This window comes from Cucurbita pepo, chromosome LG08 (genome assembly GCF_002806865.2).
Source record: "Cucurbita pepo subsp. pepo cultivar mu-cu-16 chromosome LG08, ASM280686v2, whole genome shotgun sequence".
Lineage (NCBI taxonomy): Eukaryota > Viridiplantae > Streptophyta > Magnoliopsida > Cucurbitales > Cucurbitaceae > Cucurbita > Cucurbita pepo.
Window position 1 is genome coordinate 4937282 of NC_036645.1, and position 25113 is coordinate 4962394.

At 39.1% G+C, this 25113-nt stretch overlaps 3 protein-coding genes across 3 annotated transcripts; 2 read left to right on the plus strand and 1 right to left on the minus strand.

Moving 5' to 3' along the window:
• Positions 1 to 472: 472 nt before the first annotated feature.
• On the plus strand, positions 473 to 14589 carry LOC111800231. Its single transcript, XM_023683831.1, has 8 exons — positions 473 to 965; positions 1055 to 1204; positions 1316 to 1453; positions 1645 to 1698; positions 1778 to 2337; positions 3526 to 3535; positions 5710 to 5714; positions 14522 to 14589. Exons 1-8 carry the CDS (start codon positions 479 to 481, stop codon positions 14549 to 14551), a joined length of 1434 nt encoding a protein of 477 aa, XP_023539599.1. The 5' UTR covers positions 473 to 478; the 3' UTR covers positions 14552 to 14589.
• Positions 14551 to 17901, plus strand: LOC111800238 (probable E3 ubiquitin-protein ligase RHC1A). The gene is made up of 2 exons (XM_023683840.1): positions 14551 to 14680; positions 16753 to 17901. The coding sequence occupies exon 2, from the start codon at positions 16767 to 16769 to the stop codon at positions 17682 to 17684; it is 918 nt and encodes a 305-aa protein (XP_023539608.1). The 5' UTR covers positions 14551 to 14680; positions 16753 to 16766; the 3' UTR covers positions 17685 to 17901.
• Positions 17902 to 19018: 1117 nt separating this feature from the next.
• LOC111800225 (5-methyltetrahydropteroyltriglutamate--homocysteine methyltransferase 1-like) lies at positions 19019 to 24322 on the minus strand. Its single transcript, XM_023683822.1, has 12 exons — positions 24212 to 24322; positions 23526 to 23879; positions 23336 to 23423; positions 23108 to 23235; positions 22622 to 23013; positions 22357 to 22520; positions 21952 to 22032; positions 21683 to 21849; positions 21488 to 21593; positions 21128 to 21378; positions 20805 to 21006; positions 19019 to 19708 (listed from the first exon to the last, which is right to left on the minus strand). The coding sequence occupies exons 2-12, from the start codon at positions 23873 to 23875 to the stop codon at positions 19340 to 19342; spliced, it is 2298 nt and encodes a 765-aa protein (XP_023539590.1). The 5' UTR covers positions 23876 to 23879; positions 24212 to 24322; the 3' UTR covers positions 19019 to 19339.
• Between the last annotated feature and the right edge of the window lie 791 nt (positions 24323 to 25113).

Here is a 25113-nt window from a genome sequence, read left to right on the forward strand (position 1 = left end):
AAGAGTTGAGTGTGAAGGAAACCAAAGAATAGATTGTTTGAAGTTTGAGGAATTGTTTAAAGAATGATCTTATATTTATAATCCAGAAATACTATTTTCGTGGAACAAGAACTTAGGTTCAAAGTGGACAATATCATACTATTGTGAATAGTCGTGTTCATCTGACATGATATCGGAACGAAAATATAGTGAGCCTCAATTTCGAAGGCATAATAAAAAATGACTAAGACTCGGTTAATAATCTCGTACCATCGATGGTGAATAGTAAAAAAGTTTAAAATATTTTTGCACCTAAAAAGGAGAGAAACATGTTCTTTCACTTTCACTTTTATTTAAGCGACAGAATCAAGGCTTTACGACTTGAAGAAGCAAACCAAAATGTTTTGAATTTTTTAGAACATATATATATATATATATATATATATATACTCTGTGATATTGTTGAAGTGAAAGAGAGAGAGAGATATATATATAAAAAATGAGTCTGTTCGACGTAATGCGAGGGCTTTACAAGGCAGTGATCAAAGAGGAATGGAAGAGTGTGCAAGAAGAATTAAAAGAGGAAATGAAGATCGTATTTCCAATGACCACGAGCAGAGACACGGCGTTGCATCTGGCGGTGTACAGCGGAGAAGAGCAGCCGTTGAAGAGTTTACTGGCGGCGATTACCACAGTGCGCGATGATTTCTGGAGGAACAGTGCCGGAAACACGCCGTTGCATGAAGCTGCCACAATTGGGAATTTGGCGGCCGTGAAGCTTCTAGTTGATTACAATAAAGACGATCTGTTAACAGCGAATATTTATGGGGAAACTCCTCTGTTTAGAGCGGCTCGATGTGGGCATCTTGACATTGTTGAGTTCATCTTGGAGGACTGTGATGATTACCTGTCTCGATCCCCTAGGAATTGGACTACAAGAAACAATAAACCCATTATTCATGCAGTGATTCAGAGCCAGAAATTTGGTTTGCCTCTGCCTTTCCCTTTCCCTTTCCCTTTTTTATGCGTGTTTTCAAATACATTGTTCAAATATTTAGTTGTGGTTTGATTTCAGATGTTGTGTTGAAACTGGCTGAGTTCGACGAGTCGCTGTTGGAAATGAAGGATTCAGAAGGCAAAACGGCTCTTCAAATCTTGGCTAACATGCCCCTCGCTTTCCATAGCGGATCCTCCCTCACCTTCTTTGAATCATTTATCTATACTCGTAACCCCTTTTCTTTTCTATTATTTTTTACACATCTATTAATTAAATAATCATATAAAATTCTTTTTTTTTTTTTTTAATTTTTTTAATTTTTTTAATTTTTTATCACAGTGCTTCCTAACGAGGACATTTACAATTACAAGCCCTCAAATTCTGAGTCTTCCAAAAACCATGCGAGTTGCTGCTTAAAAAACAAGAAGAATGGTGATTTAGAAGCCGGAACCAACTCTAATCGTCCACCCAATTTTTGTAAGTGTCGTAAGGGAGTCCCACGTTATCGACTCTAATCTATGGAGTCGCTTGTATTCAAAATGGATAATATCATACTAGATTTCCAATTCTTTTTCCAATTTAAATGGATAATATCATACTAGATTTCCAATTCTTTTTCCAATTGAAAGCTTGTGGGGTTGATTTGTGTAAGTTTATGAATTTTGCAGGGATATATTTTGTAGGATGTTTGACAGGGCTGTTTTGGAGATTCATTTTTCTGGGTCTCTCTTATTCTCTATTTTCTGAATTCAAATTTCATGTTTGATTCAATAATTTTATAACCCAACAAGATGTTTACAGGATGGCCACAATGGAAAGAGATGTATAAGAAAAAGCGACACCACAAATTAGGCGTAACCATCACCAAAAAGCTTGCTCAAATCGATAATTCATGGCGTAAAACCAAAGTGACACCGGACACCACCGAAATCGACTCCACCGGAATCTCTCTCTCCGACGAAAACGAAAAACTGGATATCTTAGAAATCCAATCTAAACCCGTTAACAACCAAGGAGAAATCCCAGACTTCGAATACAATGATCACCATGAAACCCCTCTCCTTCTCGCTGCCGCCAATGGAATTATCGAGATCGTCGACGAGATCTTCCAAGCGAATCCTCAGGCCGTCGATTACCTAACGGTACACGACAGAAACATCCTTCACGTAGCTATTGCACATCGCCGGAAAAATATCTTCGATTGGATTTTGAAACGAAGATTAATAATGACGAGGCTTGTCAATAGAATTGACGACATGGGATTCACCGCACTGCACCATGTGGGTATCACGAAATTCTACAGCGGTGGGACTCATGGCCCTGCTCTGCAACTTCAAGAAGAGCTAAAATGGTATGAACGCGTGCAAACTCAGATCCCTGCGCTCTACACCATGCATCACAGCAAGATGAAATGGACAGCTCGCGAGTTCTTTGACAAGACGCATAACAAACTGCTCGAGGATGGGAAAGAATGGCTAAAGAAAACCTCTGAGTCGTGTTCTGCTGTCGCCGTCCTCATTTCCACCGTCGTCTTCGCCGCCGCCTACACTGTCCCTGGCGGCCTCAACAGCAAGACAGGCTCTCCAGTCCTCCTCACTGAACCCATCTACATCGTCTTCACTATAATGGACATCATCGGCCTCGCCACGGCGCTCACCTCATTGGTTCTGTTTCTCTCTGTTCTAACATCGTCATTTAAGATGGATGCTTTTCTTTACACTTTGCCGCTGAAATTGTCGATGGGATTTCAATTGCTGTTCCTATCAGTGGCAACCACGATGATGGCATTTGCATTGACGATCGTGTTGACAGTGAAGACGGAGGAGATGAAGTGGACGGTGAGTTTGTTGTATTTGGCGACGTTTTTTCCAGTCACGATGTTTATAATCATTCAAATGCCTTTGTATGTGCAATTGGTGAAGAATATTTGGGGTTATCGCCACAATCTTTCCAAGTTCTTTCCCATGGGTTTTGTTGCTTTGTTTTGGAACGCCCCTTCCAAAATTTTGACCAGGAAATTTGTTTGATTTTTCATGCCTCTCTAATTATTGCTGCCTGCCTTTAATTTTATATGTACCTGCCCATTCATGGAAAACAAGTTGATTTCAATTTCCTAAGTTAATTTCCTAACTTAATTTCCTAACTTAATTTCCCGGGTTTAAATGTTTAGTGTTATAGTCTCCATTCTCAAATGCAATCACATGCCATTATAGTATCTTGGGCTCTACTTTCTTTTCTGGGATGTTTGGTACTTTTCTACCTACATTCATGCATGCGCACATGAACCCACTAAGCAGCCTCGCGTACCCTCTAGGTTTGACTACAGGCTAGCACATTGCTCACACTAGGGAAGTATTCCATGCTCGTGCTATACAATATGTATGAGGTCCCGTATTTCAAAAACATATTATATGATTATGATGGACATAATACTTCCATTTTATTCCTAACATAACTCTCCTATGAAACATGCATGCATATACATGACATTAGTCTCACGATTATCATACATGGCTCAAAGATGTCTCATTGGCATAATATGAACGTAGAAAGTACATGTATCACATGATACTCATACCATTACATAATCATAGCAAACATCACATAACCATAGTGTAACATAACATTGCATTATGAAATAACATGTAAATAGGGTATAGGGTACGTCTCATTCATACATCACTTAAATCACCCAATCAAGTTCGAAGGTTTGCCAACAATAAGACCACGTACTTTGTTGCCCTAAGTCGAAGTCACTAAATTTTATGAATTGATGTTCGTTTGATCCTACTCATCGAGGTCTAGTCCTGAAGTTGATGTTCAGTGTAAAGATAGTGTTTAAAAAACAATTTAATTTTGAATCTTGTTGGAGATCTCGGGATGGAACCAACCATACTCGATCAGTCCCGAAGTTGAGTGTAGTTTTGGTCTTGTCATTGTCCTTAGATCTCATTCTTGGTTCTTGTTTCGTGAGTGGTACCTAATATACTTCATGTCTTGGAAAATTTAGGCTTAGATACTTGTTGCATGAGTGTGCCATAAGCTTACTTAAGACCTCAATAATGGGTTGAGGTGGGCAATTTGACCCTCTAATGACTTTGACTTATCTTCTCCGATCAATTGGCAACCGACCTCTATTTTGAATTGTAGCGGTTGGATTCCATGAGTTGTGTCTCGTCTAAAACATACTCATATTTGGTAAAAATCGAACGAGTAGAAAAGGTAGAAAATTCACCAGAGCTTGAGGTTGAAAAAGGAAAGTTTATGTGGTTGGGCGCCAAGTGGTTTGCCTGAAATCTATCCAACAATCTTCTTGAGATTTCACGTCCTAATTTCAATCATCATGATTCGTACATGCCTCCATTTAAATCCACAGTTTAATTCACAATACACTTTTGATGAAATCATAACACAGTTCAATTCATACCTGAAACTTTTCCCATCTCACCTACCATGTGGTTGGACGCCATGGTCAAGGACGACAGAATACTTTTGGAACTCAACAGGAGGAAATTCTTCCAACGGTTAAGAATGGGGTTTACATCCCAAACACAGAGAAATTGGAGAGATTGGAGAAAAGGTCTCAGTAATATATTTCTATACCCTGAAAATTAATTTTAAGGATTAAAGGCCGTTAAAAAAGGATCGAAAGGAGAAGGCAAGTGAAAAATAATAATAATAATAATAATAAAACATTTTCCCATTTCTAAGCAATTTTCCAATTTTTAATTGCTGCTCTAGAAAGAATTTCAAGAGGCTGAAGAAAGTAAAAATTACCAAGAAAGAAAAAAAAATTTAGATAAATTTTTGGATTTTTCAAGAAAAGTAATAATAAAATATTCGAAAAAGTGGCAAATTACCAAAATACTCCTAAACTTCGAGATACTTGCGAAAATGTCCTTCTACCCTCAATCAGAACTTTCATAGTGACCTTCTGCACAAAATCCATTAAATCTAAAAAATGAGTCGTTGGATCTCCTCCAAAATTGGACATAATCTAGAACGTTCACAGATCATCACATCCAATGGTCAGTATTCAAATTGGTAGTCAATAGCTCGCTAATCGGAGAGGATATTTTCGACGGATTATCCAGAAAATTTAATCTTCAACACGATAATTCTGGAGGTTTCAACATCGGTGGCAACTTCCCCTATAAATTCTGAAGTTGGGGCAATAGTATTGGACAAGAATTGTAAGAACTGGGGTGACTCGATGACTCTAAAAAGACAGATAATTTTTTTTTTGTTCAAAATAAAACAACCAAAACTTAAAACAAAATAAAGTTTATACAAAATATTTTAAAACACAACACAACAGTTAAAACACAAGTTAAGGGACGACACAAAAGGGTAGGAGGACGACCGGTGAGGTTTGTCTATGGCACCTGCTCCAGAGTCCGCTCCCGACCTCGACCAGCTTCTTATTTTCTGAAAAAAATAGAAAATAAGGAATGAGTACAAGACTCAGTAAGCAGCCTACTTGTAGGCTCTTAATCGTGTCCTTGATATGCTAGGGTACCACACTTTTTGTTTTCTTGTTCTTGTCGTAAGTTCTTGTTATGTTTCTTAATTCATTCTCCAAGACACTCCCCTTAAGATTTATGGTACTAGACATAAACTTGTCAACCTGTGTCCGAGGCTTCATACGTTCCAAGTGACACAGTCTTAATACCTACGCTCAAGGCTTCTTCGTTCCAAGCAGCGTAGTCTAAGTCATACACATGACGTACCGTGGGAGGTCTTAGGAGATTCTTAATTCATGGCTAGGGTAACTTACTCTCTTCTTGCTCCATCGTGGCCATATGTTCTCCCCATGATAGACCATAAAGGTCACGTGATCGATACATGCATGAACATGGCATAGACCATAAAGGTCACATGATCGATGCATCATGAACATGGCATAGACCATAAAGGTCACATAATCTAATATAGACCATATAGGTCGCGTGATCGGTGCATACATGAACATGGCATCCTGCAAATCATAACATGGCGCAGGGCATCTCATCTAGGTGAGGGGAATGAGGTCAAACATGACATCCTGCAAAGCAAACACGGTGTAGGGCATCCCACCTAGAAGAAGAAAAATGCCTCCTTAGAAAGCACCGCATGATGGGAGATATGGGCCACAATTAGACATGCTTAGAGTAATACCTAGCATTCTTGAATTTTGAGTCTTAAGGACTTTGGTCCCTTATGTTTGAGTGGTACCTATCATTCTTCTTGTCTTCGTGGTTGTATAGCTTGTTCTTGATTCTTAATCTTATAAGTTTCTAAAATTCTTATTTTCTTGAGGCGAAAGTTGTTATACACATTCGTGATCATATGAACTCATCGTAATAACTAGCATGAGTTATTCTAGAAGGTCATAAGTTTATAATGGGCTCCCTAGAGGGTTCTAGAAGGGTCTTGAATCTTGACATGTTTTCTTTAGGCGTTTCCTTAAGTTCCATCTTGGCTTATGTTCCAAACTTGCTCCAAAAAACTTGAAATCTTGAGTTTATACTCGTGTCTTATAAAATAGATCTTATAGGACATGGTTGGTGATTTGAAGCATATTTAGACCTTGAGCTAGGATATGACTTCTTGTTTCGTTTTCAGGAACTAACCCTTAAAGGTTGTCATGTCATATATCGTGTTTTAGTCCTGAAAACACTTTCAAAGTAACCCTTAGTTTTCTCCCCATGAGTGCATCGGTGACATTATCATAAACGTGGCATCCTGCTGGCATATCATGTTGCAAGGCATCTCATTTAGGTGAGGAAAATAATAAGTCCATCATGACAACCTGCTCGTGGTACATATAACAGGGCATCTCACCTAAAGAGGAATTGGGATCTCATGGTACACTTCGTGATGGGAGATAATGGTTACTCTGGGCATAGATCCTAGCAACTTGTTAAGCATACCATCTACATTAACCTAGGTGTTTCCTTGTATTCTTGGGGATCCTAGGTTTATGCATAACGTCTTGGGTCAAGCTTGGAACTTAAAGGTTCTTCTTAGGAATAGCCCAACGTAACCTTGTGTACTTAGAATCTTATTAGCAATCAAGGGTACCTATGGGGAATCTCTTATTTCATGGGTACCTCGTTAGTCATCCTAGGAGGTAAAGTCATGTGGATCATGATATACATTTTTCCCCATATCTTGGTTTCGCTATCTAACGTTTCCCAATGACTCCCAAACTTCATTACCTTATACAAAATCATGAGATAAGGATTCATACAACATTTCATAATGTTGGGAGGTCATTTAGTGCTTAACCCGTAGGTAGTCTTCCTTAGGGGCATTATGGTCATTTTACCCCTAATTCTTGGTTTTGCTACTTAATGAGTTTTAGTGGCTTTCAAACTTCACCACCTCATCAATCATCATACAATACGATCTACTGTAGAGTTTGTAGATATCCTTAAGGGCATTATGGTCATTTTACCCCATTTCTTGGTTTACCTACTTATCCTTATCCACTGACCACTAAATTTCATACATAACCTAAACATGCTATAATATGTTCATCATTAAATTTTCATAGGCATCGGGGCTCATTTAGTGGGTTATTTTAATGTTCCTTAAATCCCGAGAAATTTGGTCGGTTCAGTACCTTAACTTACGGTTCTTTGAGTTTTTCTTTCATAGATCCTTGTGTAATACTTGGTTTAGGGTTCATATGAAAATCCAAGTGATTCCTACAAGTATTTCTTAAGTTCCAAGGTGGCTACTTACCTCATCGTCGACGTTCAGGACCTTCGTTCTTGAGCTTCCGGTACCCGAATTACTTCACATTTCCTTCCATAGACTCCTTATTGTGTCTAGTCTCTGGAACCATAAGTTTTGTCATGAGAACCGGTATGGAAGAGGGTTAAAATTGAGAAACACCAAGGGAAGGTCAGATTTTGGGCTGACTTGGCCGGTTCAACTGAACCGGCCATGTCATCGTCTTCTTCCTCTGAACAGGAAAAAGACGCGCGCGTCCTTTGCGCCGCCGTCTGAAAGTGGCCTTCCACAGCCTCGATATCTTCGCCTTCCCCTCGATTCCTTCATTAAACTTAACGATGGTGTTACAAGGAAGAGCTTGGGATTGATTTCATACATTTTCATGGATCATAGCCTAAGATATTAGCCTCCAAAGTTCGTCCAAAATCATTTTCCTCGCCGGAGATAAAACAGAGGATTTCTTATCGGGTAGCCGATTCTAGGGGTTTTCAAGGCCCGATTTCTTAATGGAACCTCTTCCCTATCCTTTCCTCATGCTATAGGAATTGGTTTGGAGGAACTTCTTTGAGTGTGGGTCCTTAATTTCGAGAAATCATTCTCGGTACGCAACTCACCCGAAACGTCGAATTTATTATCACTTGGGTATTTTGTTATACGACGTTTCAGCTCTCGATTCCNCGCAACTCACCCGAAACGTCGAATTTATTATCACTTGGGTATTTTGTTATACGACGTTTCAGCTCTCGATTCCTTCATAGAAATTGTGGGTAATATTGTTTAGAAACTATAGGAATAATTTTGAGGAGGAATGGTGGAGAATTGCTCTCGAATTTGGAAGAAACCCGAGAGTAGGAAACCCACAAACTAAACGCTCATAACTCTCGAATGGGTGCTCGACCTTGCTCGAGTCTTGTTCCATATTGTTGCCCCTACTCCAGACTTTATAGGTGGAGCTTAAACCGACATTGAAAGCTCCAGATTCGTCGTGATTCGGAGATTGAACGTTCTGGATAATTCGTCGGAAAATCCGCTCCGATCAGGGCTTTACCGACTTTAGCTTTGAATACCAGTCGTTGGATGTGATGATTTGTCCGTTGTCTAGATCTTATCCGAATTTGGGGAAGATCCAACGGCTGAGATTTGAGTTTCGAGAGATATTTCTCAGATGGTCACTGTAGATGCTCTGATTCTGATCAGAGGGGCATTTTCGTAATTATGAATTCTTCCAGGGGTATTATGGTAATTTGGCACTTTCCGAATATTTTAATATTATTTTTCGTGAAAAATCCAGAATCTTTCTAAACATACTTCATCTCACGTTGATCATTTTTCCCTTCTTGAGCTCCTTGAAATTCATTCTAGATAAGGAACTAAAAATACGGGGAGATCCTTAATAATTAGAAAAATGACATTTTTGTCCTTTTCACTTACTTTTACTTTCCAATCCTTTTTCCATGGGTCTTAAACTCCTTAACATTACTTGTTAGGGTATAAGAATGACTTGCTTGAGATCATCATCCTTCCTTAATCCTTTAATTCCTCTCCTTTTGATCATTTGGGTCTTACATGGGCGGCTTATTCTTGTTGGATTTAATTCCATTCATTTTTTGAGTGTTACAAGAATCGAGCAAGGACGAGCTCTCAATCACAAGAAATAAACATTTAGGTTTTGGGTCTCTTACTCTCGATTTTCTTCCAAATTTGAGAGAAATTCTCCATCATTTTCCTTCAAACTTATTCCTACCGTTTCTAAACAAGATTACCCCCAAGTTCTATGAAGAAATTGAGTGTTGAAAGTGCCTAGAAACCATTCCCCCAATCCAATCCGCCATTGAAGAGCTTCAAGGAAAACTCAATAATTCAATCCAAGGATACACGATAATTCGTCGAGCAAGGACAATCCCAATCAGTTTCTGCACCTCCAAGGAGTGTTTCCATAGAAGACCACTGAAGGGAATGAACTTNTGGTAAGGGTTACACCGAAGGGAATGAACTCTTCATCCACGTAGCAGAAGCATTGGAAACCGTTTTGATTTTTATTAAGAATTAAAACAAAGCAATAAATAGAAGAGTAAGAACTCTACCTTTGTAGAAACCCTAGCTTGCAAGACTCTCAGAGTATTCCAACCATGCAAAAGTTCTTCAATATTCCACAAGATCTTCCTTGCTATGACTCGAACACAAGGCCAAGGCTTGTGGGAGCCTCTTGAAAGAAAATCCCAAAGGGATTGGAGGAGAAGAAAGAATTTCGAGAATTCTCTAGAGATGTAATTTCATTCTCTAGAGAAAGTGGGAGAGATTGATGTGTCTTTTGCTCAACCCGAGGGTCCCATTTATAGGGACTCTCGGAGAATATTTGCCAAATAATATATTTGCATATTTAATATATCAGGATATTATACATTATATAAATCATATTTAGATATTATAAGATATTCTAATATATATTTAATTAATTTGAATCTCATTCAAATTTCAAATATATATTTTTTATTTAATGTATCAAAATACATTAATTGATCGAACCTTTTAGCGTTACTATGAGCTAGCAAGGGACCTTATGGACCTAAACTTATAAGCTCCAATGATATAAAATTAATTAATTAAACTCTTTAATTAATCAATTTTCATTCATTAACTCTAAGTCACTCCATTATAGATCTAGACTTGCACTCTTATGCACTGTAGGACAAGTTATGTCCATTGATATAATCATTACAAGTAAGTCGATCCTTCACGAGTTGTTCATAATTACAACTAGGTCAAAAGTCCGCTTTATCCCTGTAATTACATCCTTCACCTTAAGTACCACTGATTCTCTAATGAACAATTTGTTTATGATCCAATCATAAACCAAGTCCCTTTCGGGCCAATGAGAGGGTGGGTTCCCATTGTTCAAGTCCCGAAATCAGTACTTAAACAACTCATCTACTTTCCTTATATGGAAAGAAATGAATTCCATCTCATGATATTATGTTCCCAACTCCATATTTGGTTAAGTTTCCAAAATAGTACGCATATTGAATCGGCTAAAAGAGTCATTCTCACCCATGTAAATTAAAGGACATCACAGCCAGGAGTGCATAACTCACTCAGGATTAAGATCGAGTCGCATATGATCATCATGTGAAATATTAATCTTCTCAATTAACGAATTTATAAAGAGAGATTAAATATTTCTTTGTCCAGTCTTATACAAACTCATTGTATAGGATACCCATGTCTTCACATGAATGATTTGGATCAAATCATTTGTAATGATTACAAAGTGGGTCGTATCAATAGTGTTACCAGGATAAAGCACCCAATCTTATCCATATACTATAGACTCTTTAGGTTATTACTTGAACACGATTCTCTTGTATGTCAACCACATACTGTTTAAGATTACATTAATAACCTTGGATTTTCATATAATGGATAACAATTAAATCACAAATAAAATAATATAAATTATGGTTTAAAACTAAATAATTAATTACGAGGCTTTAGGGCATAAATCCCAACAACCACGAAAAGAAATAACCTCAAGACCATGCCCAATTGAAGGAAATCAGCTTTGGGCTCAAATCGGGGATAAGTGTCGAACTCCTATCTACCATCCCTTTTCCTTCATATGGAAGATTCCTTTAGCTTCAAAAGATCAAGTTGAGTAACTTTGATGAAGTAATCGAGGCTGAAACGTCGTAAAACAGGCTGCCCAAGAAAACGAAAATTGGTGTTTCGAGTGAGTTGCAGATCGAGAACAAATTTTGGAAATTAAGATCCCACACTCAAAGTCGTTCCTCCAAACCAATTTCTTTAGCTTGAGGGAAGGATAAGGAAGATGTTTCATGAAGAAATAGGGCCTTGAAAACCCCTAGAACTAGTTGTCCAATAAAGGATCCCCGATTTTGATCTTCGGCGAGAAAATAGATTTTGGACGAACTTTGGAAGCGAATATCTTAGGCTAAAGTCCATGAGAAGGTATGAAATCAATCCCTAGCTCTTCCTTGTAACACCATCTTTAAGTTTCATGAAGAAATCAAGGGGAGAAACACTGAAAATGGAGCTGGAAGGCGAGTTTCAGACGATGGTGCGATATAAAATGCTCCTTCTTCCTATCTAGAGGAAGAAGACGGTGAAAGTGCCCGGCACTGTACTCCTCCTTCTCCCGACTTGGTGGTGAGATACTCCACCGTGAATTATTCTAGGTTCTTGTCTACCGCAACCTCGTCGTTCCACCTCCAGAAGGTGTTCTCGTCAAAGACAACGTTGCACGATACATGAACTTGTCTCCCTGCAGGATCATAGAACCTTATGCCTTGCTCCTGAGTTCATAGCCGATGAAGACGATCTTCAACCCCCTAGGATCGAACTTGGCAAGGTGGGACGCGTGATCTTCATGTACGCGATGTAGTCAACACTCGGAGATGATGTATCGCAGGCTTCTTATTGTACCCCACCTCGTGAGTGTGGCTCTTCTAGTCGAGGCTTCGCGTTGGCAACCAGTTGAGGAGGTAGACTGTAATAGCCCAAATAAATAAATAAATAAATAAATAAATAAAAATAATTATAAAAAAATATATGTCAAAATAATAATAATAATAATAATAATTCATAAATAATTAACTAAAAGAGATTACTTAAAAATAAAAATAAAAATAAAATTTACCCACATTTCTCCACTAACCTCTCATCCCAACCCCAACCCCATCCTCTTTCCTCAACCCCACAGATAGTCCAAAAATAAACAGAAAAGATGTCAGAAAAAGTAAGATGAGAAGTTTCAACAGAAATAGATATAATGCATATTTACAAGATTTTGGTCTATTATTAGGATAAAATTCTATCTCAGATTTCCTTTACCTTATGGTTAAAATTCTATCTCAGATTTCCTTTACCTTATGGTTATAAGAAATTAATTTAGGATTAAATCTTCTTTCCTATAATAATCAGATCCCATATTTAATTAATTAGATTTTTTTGTTAGCATTTGACGTTATAGGAAATAAGTTAGAATCTATAAATTTGTAAGATAGTAGCCAAAGAATCCATTAAAATTGGCCAATAATATTTGTTTACCTAATGAAAATAAATATAGGGTTAGAGTAATATGTTGTTTATAGAATTGAAAATTTATTTACAAAATAATTACAAAGAGGGAGGAGAGAAGATTGAGGAAAGATTTGTCTAATAGAATTTAAAAATAAAACACGAAATATTAGAGGGCATGGAACTCCATTAAATTTTGTCTAACAGCAATATCAGAATTCTACAGGCCAATGTAAATTACAGAAATAATTTTATAGAGTTCAAACTTGAAACTGATGTCATGGGCTCACATATGTTGACTTGGATTTCAAATGACGGAATCAAACTTTCGTTAAGGATATATTCGTGACAACGACTTAAGCTAACCAGGTAAGTGATCTTACTATTGGCATGGTTATATTTGATGTTGACACGTGACCTGTGGTTCTGCACGTGTCATATGTATTGATATGTGTGAATTGTCTGTGGATCGACATGCTTCCTATATGTTATGTATATGTTATAATATGTGAATTGTATGATAATAATTATGGTACGATGTGTTTAGGGATATGTTTGAGATAGGATACAAGAAGGATGCACAAAACGAAATGTAATGGTAGGAGTAAAATACGTTCATGAAACGTTAAGGTTAGGTTACATACCAGAGTGATATGGATAAGAGAGATTGATGGAAGAATATGGTTAGGTTACGGTAGAAAGGGATAGGTTTGTGATAGATTGATAGAACGATAGCGTTAGGATTGATAGAACGATAGCGTTAGGTTAAGTTCTTGTGATGATATGACTAAGGTACGTTCACGTAATGATATGTCTATGATAGGTATAAGAACGTTAAGACTATGATAAGTTAGAGAACGATATGACTATGAAGTGTTTACGTTATGACTTGTTTATGATATGATACATTGTGATGCAATATGTCATGGTATGATGTGTATATGATAAAATGTTAGGTTAAAAGCATAGAACGTTATATTAGGTCTCTTGAATTGTGTGTATACAACATGATATGAATGACATGAAATTACGATAAATGGCATGAAATATAACCCCGTTAGAATTATGTATGATTTGAGAACTGAAGAATGAGAAACGATATGATATGAATGATGAACGATATCTGAAACGATATGAAAAGTGACATGATATGTACATAATGCTAGCGGGGTTGTATTAAAGGATAATGAAAATGGAAAAGTTTTGGAACCTCATGCATTATGTGTGCTTGTGCATTTGGGGGATACCCCTATCCCATCACGAGGGTACGAACGCGTACATCCTATGGCAGGACAACGATCGTTATGCTTAGCATAGCGCTGCCGTGACGGTTACTAGTTCTAGCGGGTGTCCGGCCTAAGGGGCTCCTAGAGTATGCCCACCGGATAAGGAAAGTGGTCCAGCGGTGTGCGAACTAGCTGGTGAGCCCATACTTGCATGTATGGGCTGTGTGTAGANGGTGTGCGAACTAACTGGTGAGTCTATATTCGCACGTATGGGCTGTGTGTAGAGTATATGGTACACGTCCAAAATTATCCGTTAGGACAGCACCGTAGGGAAAACAGAATGAAAGATAGGTCCCATCATCTCATTAATATAATCAAAAGTAAAAATAATGAAAATCATAAATGTAGGATAATTTTTTCTTTCTTTAAAGAAAAAGAATTAAATAAGGTGGGTCCCATCGCGTGAATATTCCTATTTACAATTTAACCTAAAAAAAATATAAGAAATTAAAAACAATAATGAAAAACGTTAAGTCTTAATTTATTGGAAGTATGGCAACTCCAGCTTCCGCTTCCTGTACATAGAAAAAAATAGAAAAAAGTGGGAATAAATTCCATTTTTCACTCTCACCCATTCACTTCCTCCATCTTTAGGGTTCACTCCCATCTTCTCTCCTCTCTACTTCACTACATTCCTTCTTTTTCTTTCCCTTCGCTTCACCAGGTGCGTTCTGTTTTTCATTTTCTAACAATTTCATTTCTCTCATTTCTCGCATCCTGTATTTCTGTAATCCTGTTTTCTGGATTCTTCACTGTGCTTCATTTGCTTTTTTTCAACTTTTGTGCTGATGGGGATCATTTTGTTGTGCATTTTTCATTTCACTGTTCTCAAACTGTCGATAATTGTTCGGAATTGTAGTTTTTTGCTGCCTAAACTTGTTTTTGTATCTGATTTGCTTAGAATTTTCGTGAGTTTATCCTTACACTATTGACTTGATGATGTGTTAACCAAGTTCATTACCTCGAAGGATCGAATTCCTTGTCTGGTTCAAGTGGGAAATCTGATTCCCGAAGTTCCTTTTACTTTTATGGTTTTATAGTGCTGTTTCAATTCTTGATGAATGTAACTGGATCTAGGATAGATCTGTATCTTTCCAAGTTTCTAGCGTATGATACAACCCCAATTCATTTTTAAGATCCAAACTGGTAGTGCGCGATATTGTCTCAACACCTACTTAGGTGATTTTATTAGATGAGTAGGCATTCTTGATCTGAGTTCTTGCATTGTTGCTCCTGAACAAAACGGAATTGCCGAAAGGCAAATTAGACTTACGCTAGAGGTGGGTTGAAGTTTGATTATTACTCCAATGTTTAAAACATTTTTTTTGGGGTAAAGTAGTTCTTGATCTAGCTTACCCAATCAATGGGATGCTCTTACGCACATTAAACTTCCAAACACCTCTTCGATCTCCTCTTAAATTTACCCCAACAATTACTAGTTTTTAGTTTACACTTAAGATATGTGGTTGCACATCGTTCTTTTCAAACTAGAAGCAATTTGGATTCTTAAATCTTTAAAATGCAAACAGCTACAAGTGCGATAATGAGGAAATGTTATATAATCATGATGTGACGTTCCCTGGAGACAAATCTTTGTCAAGGACACTGATGCTCGAGGGGAGAATAACAATGACCAGTTTTGGAACCTTCTTAAACTATTGATCAATAGATTGTTCATAAGTAGATGTAGAAATCACTTGATTTTATCATCACCAGCACCCAACCTCAACCCGGCCACTTCAACCGAAGAACACTATAAAAAGAAATGAAGGTGTATATGGTAGAATACTTATACCCAGAGGAAAAGAGAATCTCAATCCAATAATGGACCTCCAAATTCTCTTAGCTTTGTTTCTACCTCAAATGATGACAATGAAGCTACCAGGCTTGATAACATTTGAATTCTGAAAAATATTCATGAAGCTCTTCTTCACCTAACCCTGATTGGAAAGCAGTAGTTAAAGAAGAAAACAACTACAAAAAATAAATGGAGTTGGTAATATATGCGTCTTCCCACCAGAAAGGTTGTAGGATGTAAATAGAATTTCAATATTCCATATAGACTAAATGGAAGCTCTGGTAGATTTAAAGTAGGACTTGTTGCGAAGTGATTTTTTAAAATTATTTTCTTATTTTAAGTTCGTCAATTGTGAGAGGGAGAACCGAACTATCGACTTTTGGGATTGTAATGGATGGGTATGGCATAAGGAATTTACTTAATCTAATTATATGGGATATATTACCAAGAATATATGCCCTAGTAGTTAATTGAACTACCATTTATGTATTCCTATCTATTCATATGAACCAAGAGTTGAATCTACATCAACTTGATGCAAAAAGGGGGCAACCTCAAAGAACAAATTTACATGGAAATACCAATAGGTCTTGAGATAGAGGAAAGCAAACCTAAAGTCTGTGAACTTGGGAAGATCATATTCTACATTGATTTAATTTGGAAATTGTTATTAGAAACTAGATTTCTCAATCTTCTTGCATCTTTTTATGAATGAAACACGCATGTGATGTGAAATTACCTATTTTGTGCTTTCATTAATTAAATCAAGAAATAAAAGGATAAAAGTCAGCCAAGATTATTGCGTTTTCTTAGTCAGCTAAGCACATAAGACTCAACCTCGAGAAGTTATTAAACATAAAATGCCGAGATATCTATATGTAGCAAACTAACAGTCTCATTACTTAAATAATGAGGAGTTTCATGGTTGAGACTTGCAGAGAAGAGAGGAAGGATGTCGAGTAGGAACACCCATTGGTGTTACAGATGTGAGCAGCCAGTTCAACTCCGTGGGCGGGACATGGTTTGCGCTAGCTGTAATGGAGGATTTGTTCAAGAACTCGATGAAATGATGGAAAGAGGTCCCCTTGATTTCTTTGGAGCCAATGGTCATGAATACCACAATCGGAGGCTTGGACTCCTGGAGCTTTTCTCAAACTTTATGAGGCAACGGTTGATAGACAGAAATGATATGAGGGGAAGGTTGGAATCTATTCCAGATCATGGTTCAGGATTTGGTCCTTGGTTGATCTTTGGTGGCCAAATTCCTGTTAGGTTGTCTGGACATGGTGGGTTTGAAGCCTTTTTTAATGGGGTTCCTGGAATTGGTGTGAGTAGGAGCAATGGTGGTGATTATTTTATTGGTCCTGGACTTGAAGAATTGTTTGAACAGCTTTCAGCAAACGACCGACGCGGACCACCCCCAGCATCTAGATCTTCAATCGATGCAATGCCTGTTGTTAAAATTACGCAAAGACACATCCGTTCGAATTCACACTGCCCTGTTTGCCAAGATAAATTTGAATTAGGGTCTGAAGCTAGGAAAATGCCATGTGACCATATGTATCATTCGGATTGTATAGTTCCCTGGCTTGTCCAGCACAACTCCTGCCCTGTTTGCCGCCAAGAGCTGCCTGCACAAGGGTCAGGTGGCAGCCACAGCTCATCTGGAAGCAACAATCTTAATCGAAACAGCCGAGAGAGGGAGAATAGTAGGACAAATCAAGGAAGGAGGAACCCATTTTCAAGTTTATGGCCATTCCGAGCGTCGAGTTCTGACTCAAACCATAGTGCGACCACTGGAAGCAGCTCGCCAGCCGTACATGAGAGCACCCAACACCAAACAGGGTATTCTGGATGGCCTTTCGACTAGCGTGAACGGTGGTGTTTTCATGAACTTGTTTGCACCAGTTTGTGATCTTGTTGTTTAAAATGAAGAAAGATAGTTCAACCCCCTGCTGTCCACTCCTTTGTATAATGATTAATAATGGACTTTGTGTGTGATGTAGATGACATTTTTCTCTGCCTTATCGATGCTGCTGCAGTTTGTATATGGTTCATATGTATTAGCTATATGCTGTTTCGGTTTAGAGTTGCAGTCAATCTGGAATCTGTCTGAGCATTGCCGCATCTTCTTGAAATGGAAATTGAAACCTGCAAAACCGTGCATGTTTTCCGTTGTACTGTTCTTTGCCAAAGCTGTCCGTGGTCTGCATTTTCTGAACATGTTTTTGTAGGAAAACATGCAAAACTTCGTTTTGGAGAAGTTAATGCTATCATGATAGAGAGCGAGAGAAAAAAGGTAACGGATTGAATTTCTTATATTACAAGAGACCTGAACTTATATAAAAGCAGAATTAAATTTGGTTTTTGTAATCTAAAAGCTTCTAACTTTTAAAATTTAAATCAACATTGAGGATTATTGGGATGAGGATTATTGGGAGTGAGTCCCACATTGGCTAATTTATGGAATGATTATGGGTTTATAAGTGAGAAATACTACCTCCATTGGTAATGAGGCCTTTTGATTATGGGTTTATAAGTGAGAAATACTACCTCCATTGGTAATGAGGCCTTTTGGAGAAGCCCAAAACAAAGCCATGAAAGCTTATGCTCAAAGTGGACAATATCATGTAGAGAGTCGTGATTCCTAACATGGTATCAGAACCATGCCCTAAACTTAGACATGTCAATAGAATTCTCAAACATCGAACAAAGAATTGTGAGTCTCGAAGGTGTAGTCAAAAGTGACTAAAGTGTCGAACAAAGGGTGTACTTTGTTCGAGGGCTCCAGAGATAGGAGTTGAGCCTCGATTAAGGGGAGGAGGCTATTCGAGAGCTCCATAAGCCTTAGAGGAGGTCAAAAGTGACTAAAGTGTCGAACAAAGGGTGTACTTTGTCGAACAAAGGGTGTACTTTGTTCGAGGGCTCCAGAGATAGGAGTTGAGCCTCGATTAAGGGGAGGCTATTCGAGAGCTCCATAAGCCCTAGAGGAGGCTTATAGTGTACTTTGTTCGAGGAGGGGATTGTTGAGGATTATTATGGGTTTAGAAGTGAGGAATACTACCTCATCAGGCCTTTTAGAGAAGCCCAAAGCAAAGTCACGAGAACTTATGCTCAAAGTAGATAATAGCATACCATTGTGAAGAGTCGTGATTCCTAACATAGAGGAAGTACTGATTTTAACTAAACATTAAGAATTCTATATTGCGATAGAAACACAAACCATTGTGTAGTATTAAATCCATATGATTTTAGAAAACAAAATCCGACAACAATTACACAAACTGGCAAATGCTGCCTTTTAATTTCGCTCCATACAAATTGCAGTTTGTATGAACAGAGCTACAGACTCAAATCAAAAAACAATACCGAAAGGAGATTTCCGTTCAATAAAAAATGACGATAGAACTAAGCTACTAAATATGTCGCCACTCAATTTCTGGGGAACAGACATATCTTTCAGGATATCTGGAATGGGGGAAAGATAAAAATGTGCACCAATGTTCATAAAACTCAGCAACAGACTCACTTGGCACCGGCAAGCTGAGTTCGGAGGAGCTTTGCGGCAGCAACCATGTTCTTGAGGGCAGGATTCACCTCGGCGTACTTGCGAGTTTTGAGACCACAGTCGGGATTGACCCATAAGATGTTGGTCTCGAGCACTGCAAGCATCTTGTTGATCCTGTCTGCAATCTCTTCGGTTGATGGTATTCTAGGAGAGTGAATGTCGTACACACCGGGGCCAATTCCAGCACCATACTTCACTCCCTCACGGAAGACTGACAAGAGCTTCTCGTCAGAACGGGAGTTCTCAATTGTGATCACGTCGGCATCCATATCAATGATGGATTGGATGATGTCATTGAAGTTGGAGTAGCACATGTGAGTGTGAATCTGTCGAGATAATGAAATATTAGGCAAATCGAAGATATTATGAACCGTTGAAGGTAATGAAAATCTCAGTGGTTAATGTAGTAACCTGAGTCGTGTCTTTGACACCACAGTTTGTGATACGGAAAGAATGAACTGCCCAATCCAAGTAGAAAGCTTCCTCAGACTTCCTAAGAGGCAATCCTTCTCTTAAAGCAGCTTCATCGATTTGGATGACATTAATGCCAGCCTTCTCGAGATCCTCGACCTCGTCCTTGATGGCCAAGGCAATCTGGTAGCATGTTTCAAACCTAGGAGACGATACCATACACAAGAAGCATTAAGCAAGAAGTATGGTATAAAGGGAAAAAAACAATTAACTGGGTAGCTCCTTTCAGGTTAAGCGTGTGGGGAAACGTCATGTTCTATTACCTTGGCTGGTCAACTCTAACAAACGACCAGTTGAGAATGGTGACAGGGCCCGTGAGCATTCCCTTCATCGGGCGGGCAGTCATGCTCTGAGCTGCAGTAGACCAGAAGACAGTCATGGCTTTCGGGCGGCTCACATCACCGTAGATGATTGGAGGTTTCACGCAACGGGATCCGTATGATTGCACCCAACCATTGACAGTGAATGCAAAACCTGACAGCTGCTCCCCAAAGTATTCAACCATATCGTTCCTCTACAGTGAGGATGAAGAAATTCACGTTAGAAGGGGAAAGATGAGAAAAGAGTACGACATTCTCACACTGCTCTTGATTTCCTCCTCAACAAGGCTCTAAATAACTCACCTCGGGCTCTCCATGAACTAGAACATCAATGTCCAGCTCTTCTTGGAGTTTGACAACCTTGCTAATTTCCTCCTTAATAGCCTTCACATATTCCTCCTCGGAGATCCTAAAGAAAGCCAAAAATTGCAAACATTAGAAATAGGATTAAGATATTTTTTTCACTTCAAAGAAAGCTGACATTAATTTACTTCTCACTTGTTAGCTTTGTATTCACGACGAACCCTCCTGAGTTCAATGGTTTGGGGGAAGGAACCGATGGTGGTGGTTGGAAGGATTGGAAGATTAAGCAGTTGAAGGTAATGAAAATCTCAGTGGTTAATGTAGTAACCTGAGTCGTGTCTTTGACACCACAGTTTGTGATACGGAAAGAATGAACTGCCCAATCCAAGTAGAAAGCTTCCTCAGACTTCCTAAGAGGCAATCCTTCTCTTAAAGCAGCTTCATCGATTTGGATGACATTAATGCCAGCCTTCTCGAGATCCTCGACCTCGTCCTTGATGGCCAAGGCAATCTGGTAGCATGTTTCAAACCTAGGAGACGATACCATACACAAGAAGCATTAAGCAAGAAGTATGGTATAAAGGGAAAAAAACAATTAACTGGGTAGCTCCTTTCAGGTTAAGCGTGTGGGGAAACGTCATGTTCTATTACCTTGGCTGGTCAACTCTAACAAACGACCAGTTGAGAATGGTGACAGGGCCCGTGAGCATTCCCTTCATCGGGCGGGCAGTCATGCTCTGAGCTGCAGTAGACCAGAAGACAGTCATGGCTTTCGGGCGGCTCACATCACCGTAGATGATTGGAGGTTTCACACAACGGGATCCGTATGATTGCACCCAACCATTGACAGTGAATGCAAAACCTGACAGCTGCTCCCCAAAGTATTCAACCATATCGTTCCTCTACAGTGAGGATGAAGAAATTCACGTTAGAAGGGGAAAGATGAGAAAAGAGTACGACATTCTCACACTGCTCTTGATTTCCTCCTCAACAAGGCTCTAAATAACTCACCTCGGGCTCTCCATGAACTAGAACATCAATGTCCAGCTCTTCTTGGAGTTTGACAACCTTGCTAATTTCCTCCTTAATAGCCTTCACATATTCCTCCTCGGAGATCCTAAAGAAAGCCAAAAATTGCAAACATTAGAAATAGGATTAAGATATTTTTTTCACTTCAAAGAAAGCTGACATTAATTTACTTCTCACTTGTTAGCTTTGTATTCACGACGAACCCTCCTGAGTTCAATGGTTTGGGGGAAGGAACCGATGGTGGTGGTTGGAAGGATTGGAAGATTAAGCTTCTTCTGTTGAGCATCAAGTCTTGCACTAACATTTGTAGCACGGCGGTGATCAGAGCCCTTCAAAGCAGCAGCCTGCACAATAAAAAAAAGCAATTCATCCGTTAACATAATCCATGCAAACAGACAGTAAAACACCTTATAGATTAGACAAGAAATGGATGTAGATGTACATACCGCTTTCTGAACAGCCTCATTGGTCACCCTTGGGGACGACTTCCTTGAAGCATGAGCTGCAGCGTTAGCGCCAAAGAATGCCTGGAAAAATAAAGCATAAGCTCATGAGTTTGTTAGTGGCCAAAACACTGTGCATCTGCTTAGATACTAGACAAGTCACTTTACTGGGAAATAGTGTTTTCCTCATAACATGGCATTGAACAATTCCCAATTCCCAATTATCTCCTTGGGGTGCTTTTGTATTCTTTCATTTAATCTCATTGACAGCCAGCTTTTTACCAAAGAAAAAAACCCGTTTTCGGCTGACTATAATTGACAAACCCCAAGCCAAAAGGTTAGATATCAAGGCCTAAAAACCTAGCTTACACCTTGAAGAGATAAATTTCATCAGAATCAAGAACATACCTCGTCCTTCGCACCAGCCAAAGCCTTTGCCAATGCATTGACTTCAACAATCTTTTGAGCAGCGAAAGCTAGCCATGATTTGATTTCATTGTCCAACTTGGTTTCATTGGCAAGGTCCACAGCAGTGTGAAGAAGTGAGCAGGAGGTGGAGACGACAAGCTTATCTGCATTTTTTTTTTTTTTTTTTTTTTTTTTTTTTTTTNACACCATATGAAGCACCATGTACCAACATCGTAATACAAACATAGGCAGAAGACTAGCGCACCTTTACCCACAAGGGTAGCCAGTTCCTCCAATGTACTAACTGAGGCAGCAAGATCATTAGCCCAAATGTTCCTTCCATCAACTACTCCAGCAAAAAGGAACTTCCCCTTGGGGAAATCACCCTTAATCAATCCAAGTGTCTTATCACCACGAACCAAATCAAACCCATAGGCAGTGACACCCTTCAAAGAAGTAAGGGTCTTGTATGCCTCAGCAGGGACGTCAGCAAAATATGTCTCAACAAGAACATTCAAGCCAGAGAGAGTTGATTCTAGTCCAGCATATGCATTTGAGAAGGCTTGCAATTGGTGTGAGTCAAGATCCCGCACCAGAGTAGGCTCATCAAACTGAATCCAAGTAGCGCCTGCCGCTTTGAGGTCAGAAATAACCTCCCTGAAAAGTTATCCACCATTAATATTTGAAAAGAGAACCATTATGTTATGGGAACACTCTGGTATGATGTCTAGATAGAGAGATAGTTCTTTACTTGTAGACGGGAAGGATCTTGTCAAGAAGGGAGAGAAGGGAGAAGGTCTTGTCGACACCCTTTGCAGGTTTAGAGAGCAACAAGTACGACACAGGGCCAACAAGAACTGGAACGGTGTCTACTCCAAGCTGCATAAGCAAATTATATTTGCAATGTCTTATATACCTTATTTTTTTGTGAACTTTTAGCAGAATGAACGTACATATCTAAAACAACACAAACACTTACAGCCTTGGCTTCTTTGTATTCATCGACAGCCTTGTGGGAAGCATAAGAGAAGGTCACCTCTGGGCCCAACTCGGGGACAATGAAGTGGCTGCATCATTGCAACGAGAGGGTGAATGATGCATAGTAGAGGCATAATGTTGTAATTGATGTTCCTTCCGAAAGTAAAAAGGGGCGGGCGGCGGTTACTTACTAATTTGTGTCAAACCACTTGGTCATTTCCATAGCCGGAACAGACGCATTTCCTCTAGCCATGGAGAAGTAGGTATCGAAACCAATCTCACCGCCAGTCCAACCATATCTAGGAGGAACGGCCCCAAGCAATGCAGTGGTGTCGAGCACCTGATCGTAGTATGAAAAGGTGTTGCTGGGGATGTACTTGATCCCAGCAGCAGACATCTGTTTCCAGATGGAGGACCTCAGATCTGCAGCCACCTTCTTCAAGTCTTCAGCGGTGGTCTTCCCATCCCAGAATGATTCAAGGGCAAACTTGAGCTCCCTCTTGGGGCCCATGCGAGGATATCCAACAATGTGAGAGGCCATTGTTCTGGTGGAGAGAGGGAAAAGGCGGTTAGAAGGAAGTAAAATTGAATGAGGTTGTCAGGGAGATTTGAATTGGAAAAGGGTAAATCCGAGAACGAATGAGGGTGGTGAGCAGGAGAAGGAAGCAAACATGTAAGATGGTGTTTGAAAAGGCAAATAGGCAGTAAAAAAAGAGCAGATCTAAGAACAGAGACGTTGAAGAAAACAAAAAGGGGCAGCAGATCCAGAGGAGAAGAGCATATAGCATATAGCAATAGAGAGATTGAGAGTAACAAAAAACAGAGAGAAGGGGAAGAGAGAACGAACCTTGAGAGAGAAGGGGAAGAGAGAACGAACCTTGAGAAGCGGATCACCGACAGAGGCTCCCCTTGGAGAAGTGAGAAACAATAAGAGAGAGTGAGAAGGGGGAATTGGGGGAATTGGGGGAAGGCGCGAGTTGGAAGAAGTGGAATGGAGCCTTATTTATAATACAAATCCATCATGACGTGATGTGGCAGATCTTGGAAATCGGAATAGCGAGAGAGAGAGAGCTGGTGGGTGAGTGAATCCTACGTGTATTTTGTCTTTTCTTTTTTCTTTTTTCTTTTTTCTTTTTTCTTTTTTCTTTTTTCTTTTTTCTTTTTTATATTTATTTATAATGTTCTTTTTAGTGGTAGTGGTAGGCCGAGAAAACCTGATATGGCAAATTATTTTACGGTAAAGAATGATAGGAGGGATTGTTGGGGTTGGTGTCGGTGTTGGTGCTGTGAATCAATTTTGTTGGGGGAAAAGCGTGACGTGGAGGTCAAGAGTAGGTGGCATAGTCAAGATGAAAATAGACTAATATCAAACTCGAGATGAAAACAGTAGATCATATGGACAATATTGTTTCCGCACACCTTCACATATGGTAGAGGTTGCTTGTATTCATGTATTTGACAGACAGGAAACGCGCAGGTCATGCTCGTCCAGGGCGTGTTACCCATGGCTGCATGCCCATAACAAGCCAAACCCTTGTCATGTCTTTTCATTCTAGTGTTTTTCCTTTTATAGTTCTACAGGCGTATGACGCCTCAAAAATATCATGTCTAGGCCTAACAAACATAAAATGTCTCATAATGTACTATAGGGGGATATGACTAGTTGTCAACTTCTCCCTACCCAAGGTTATATATGCTAAGCCGTTGTTATCTTTCTCTTGCTTGCTTATATAACGTCTCTTTCCAAAATCTCTCTTTCTAAAATCTCTCTCTCTCCTC

Excerpts from the sequence above, each read along its gene's own strand:
- LOC111800231 (XM_023683831.1), top strand. The coding sequence starts at position 479 with ATGAGTCTGTTCGACGTAATGCGAGGGCTTTACAAGGCAGTGATCAAA. Across the intron at positions 1,454-1,644 it reads TAATCGTCCACCCAATTTTT|GGATATATTTTGTAGGATGT; the intron begins GTAAGTGTCGTA and ends TGAATTTTGCAG. Across the intron at positions 1,699-1,777 it reads TTGGAGATTCATTTTTCTGG|GATGGCCACAATGGAAAGAG; the intron begins GTCTCTCTTATT and ends AGATGTTTACAG.
- LOC111800238 (XM_023683840.1), top strand. The coding sequence starts at position 16,767 with ATGTCGAGTAGGAACACCCATTGGTGTTACAGATGTGAGCAGCCAGTT.
- LOC111800225 (XM_023683822.1), bottom strand. The coding sequence starts at position 23,875 with ATGGCCTCTCACATTGTTGGATATCCTCGCATGGGCCCCAAGAGGGAG. Across the intron at positions 23,424-23,525 it reads AAGTGGTTTGACACAAATTA|CCACTTCATTGTCCCCGAGT; the intron begins GTAAGTAACCGC and ends GCAATGATGCAG. Across the intron at positions 22,033-22,356 it reads TGGCTGGTGCGAAGGACGAG|GCATTCTTTGGCGCTAACGC; the intron begins GTATGTTCTTGA and ends TTATTTTTCCAG.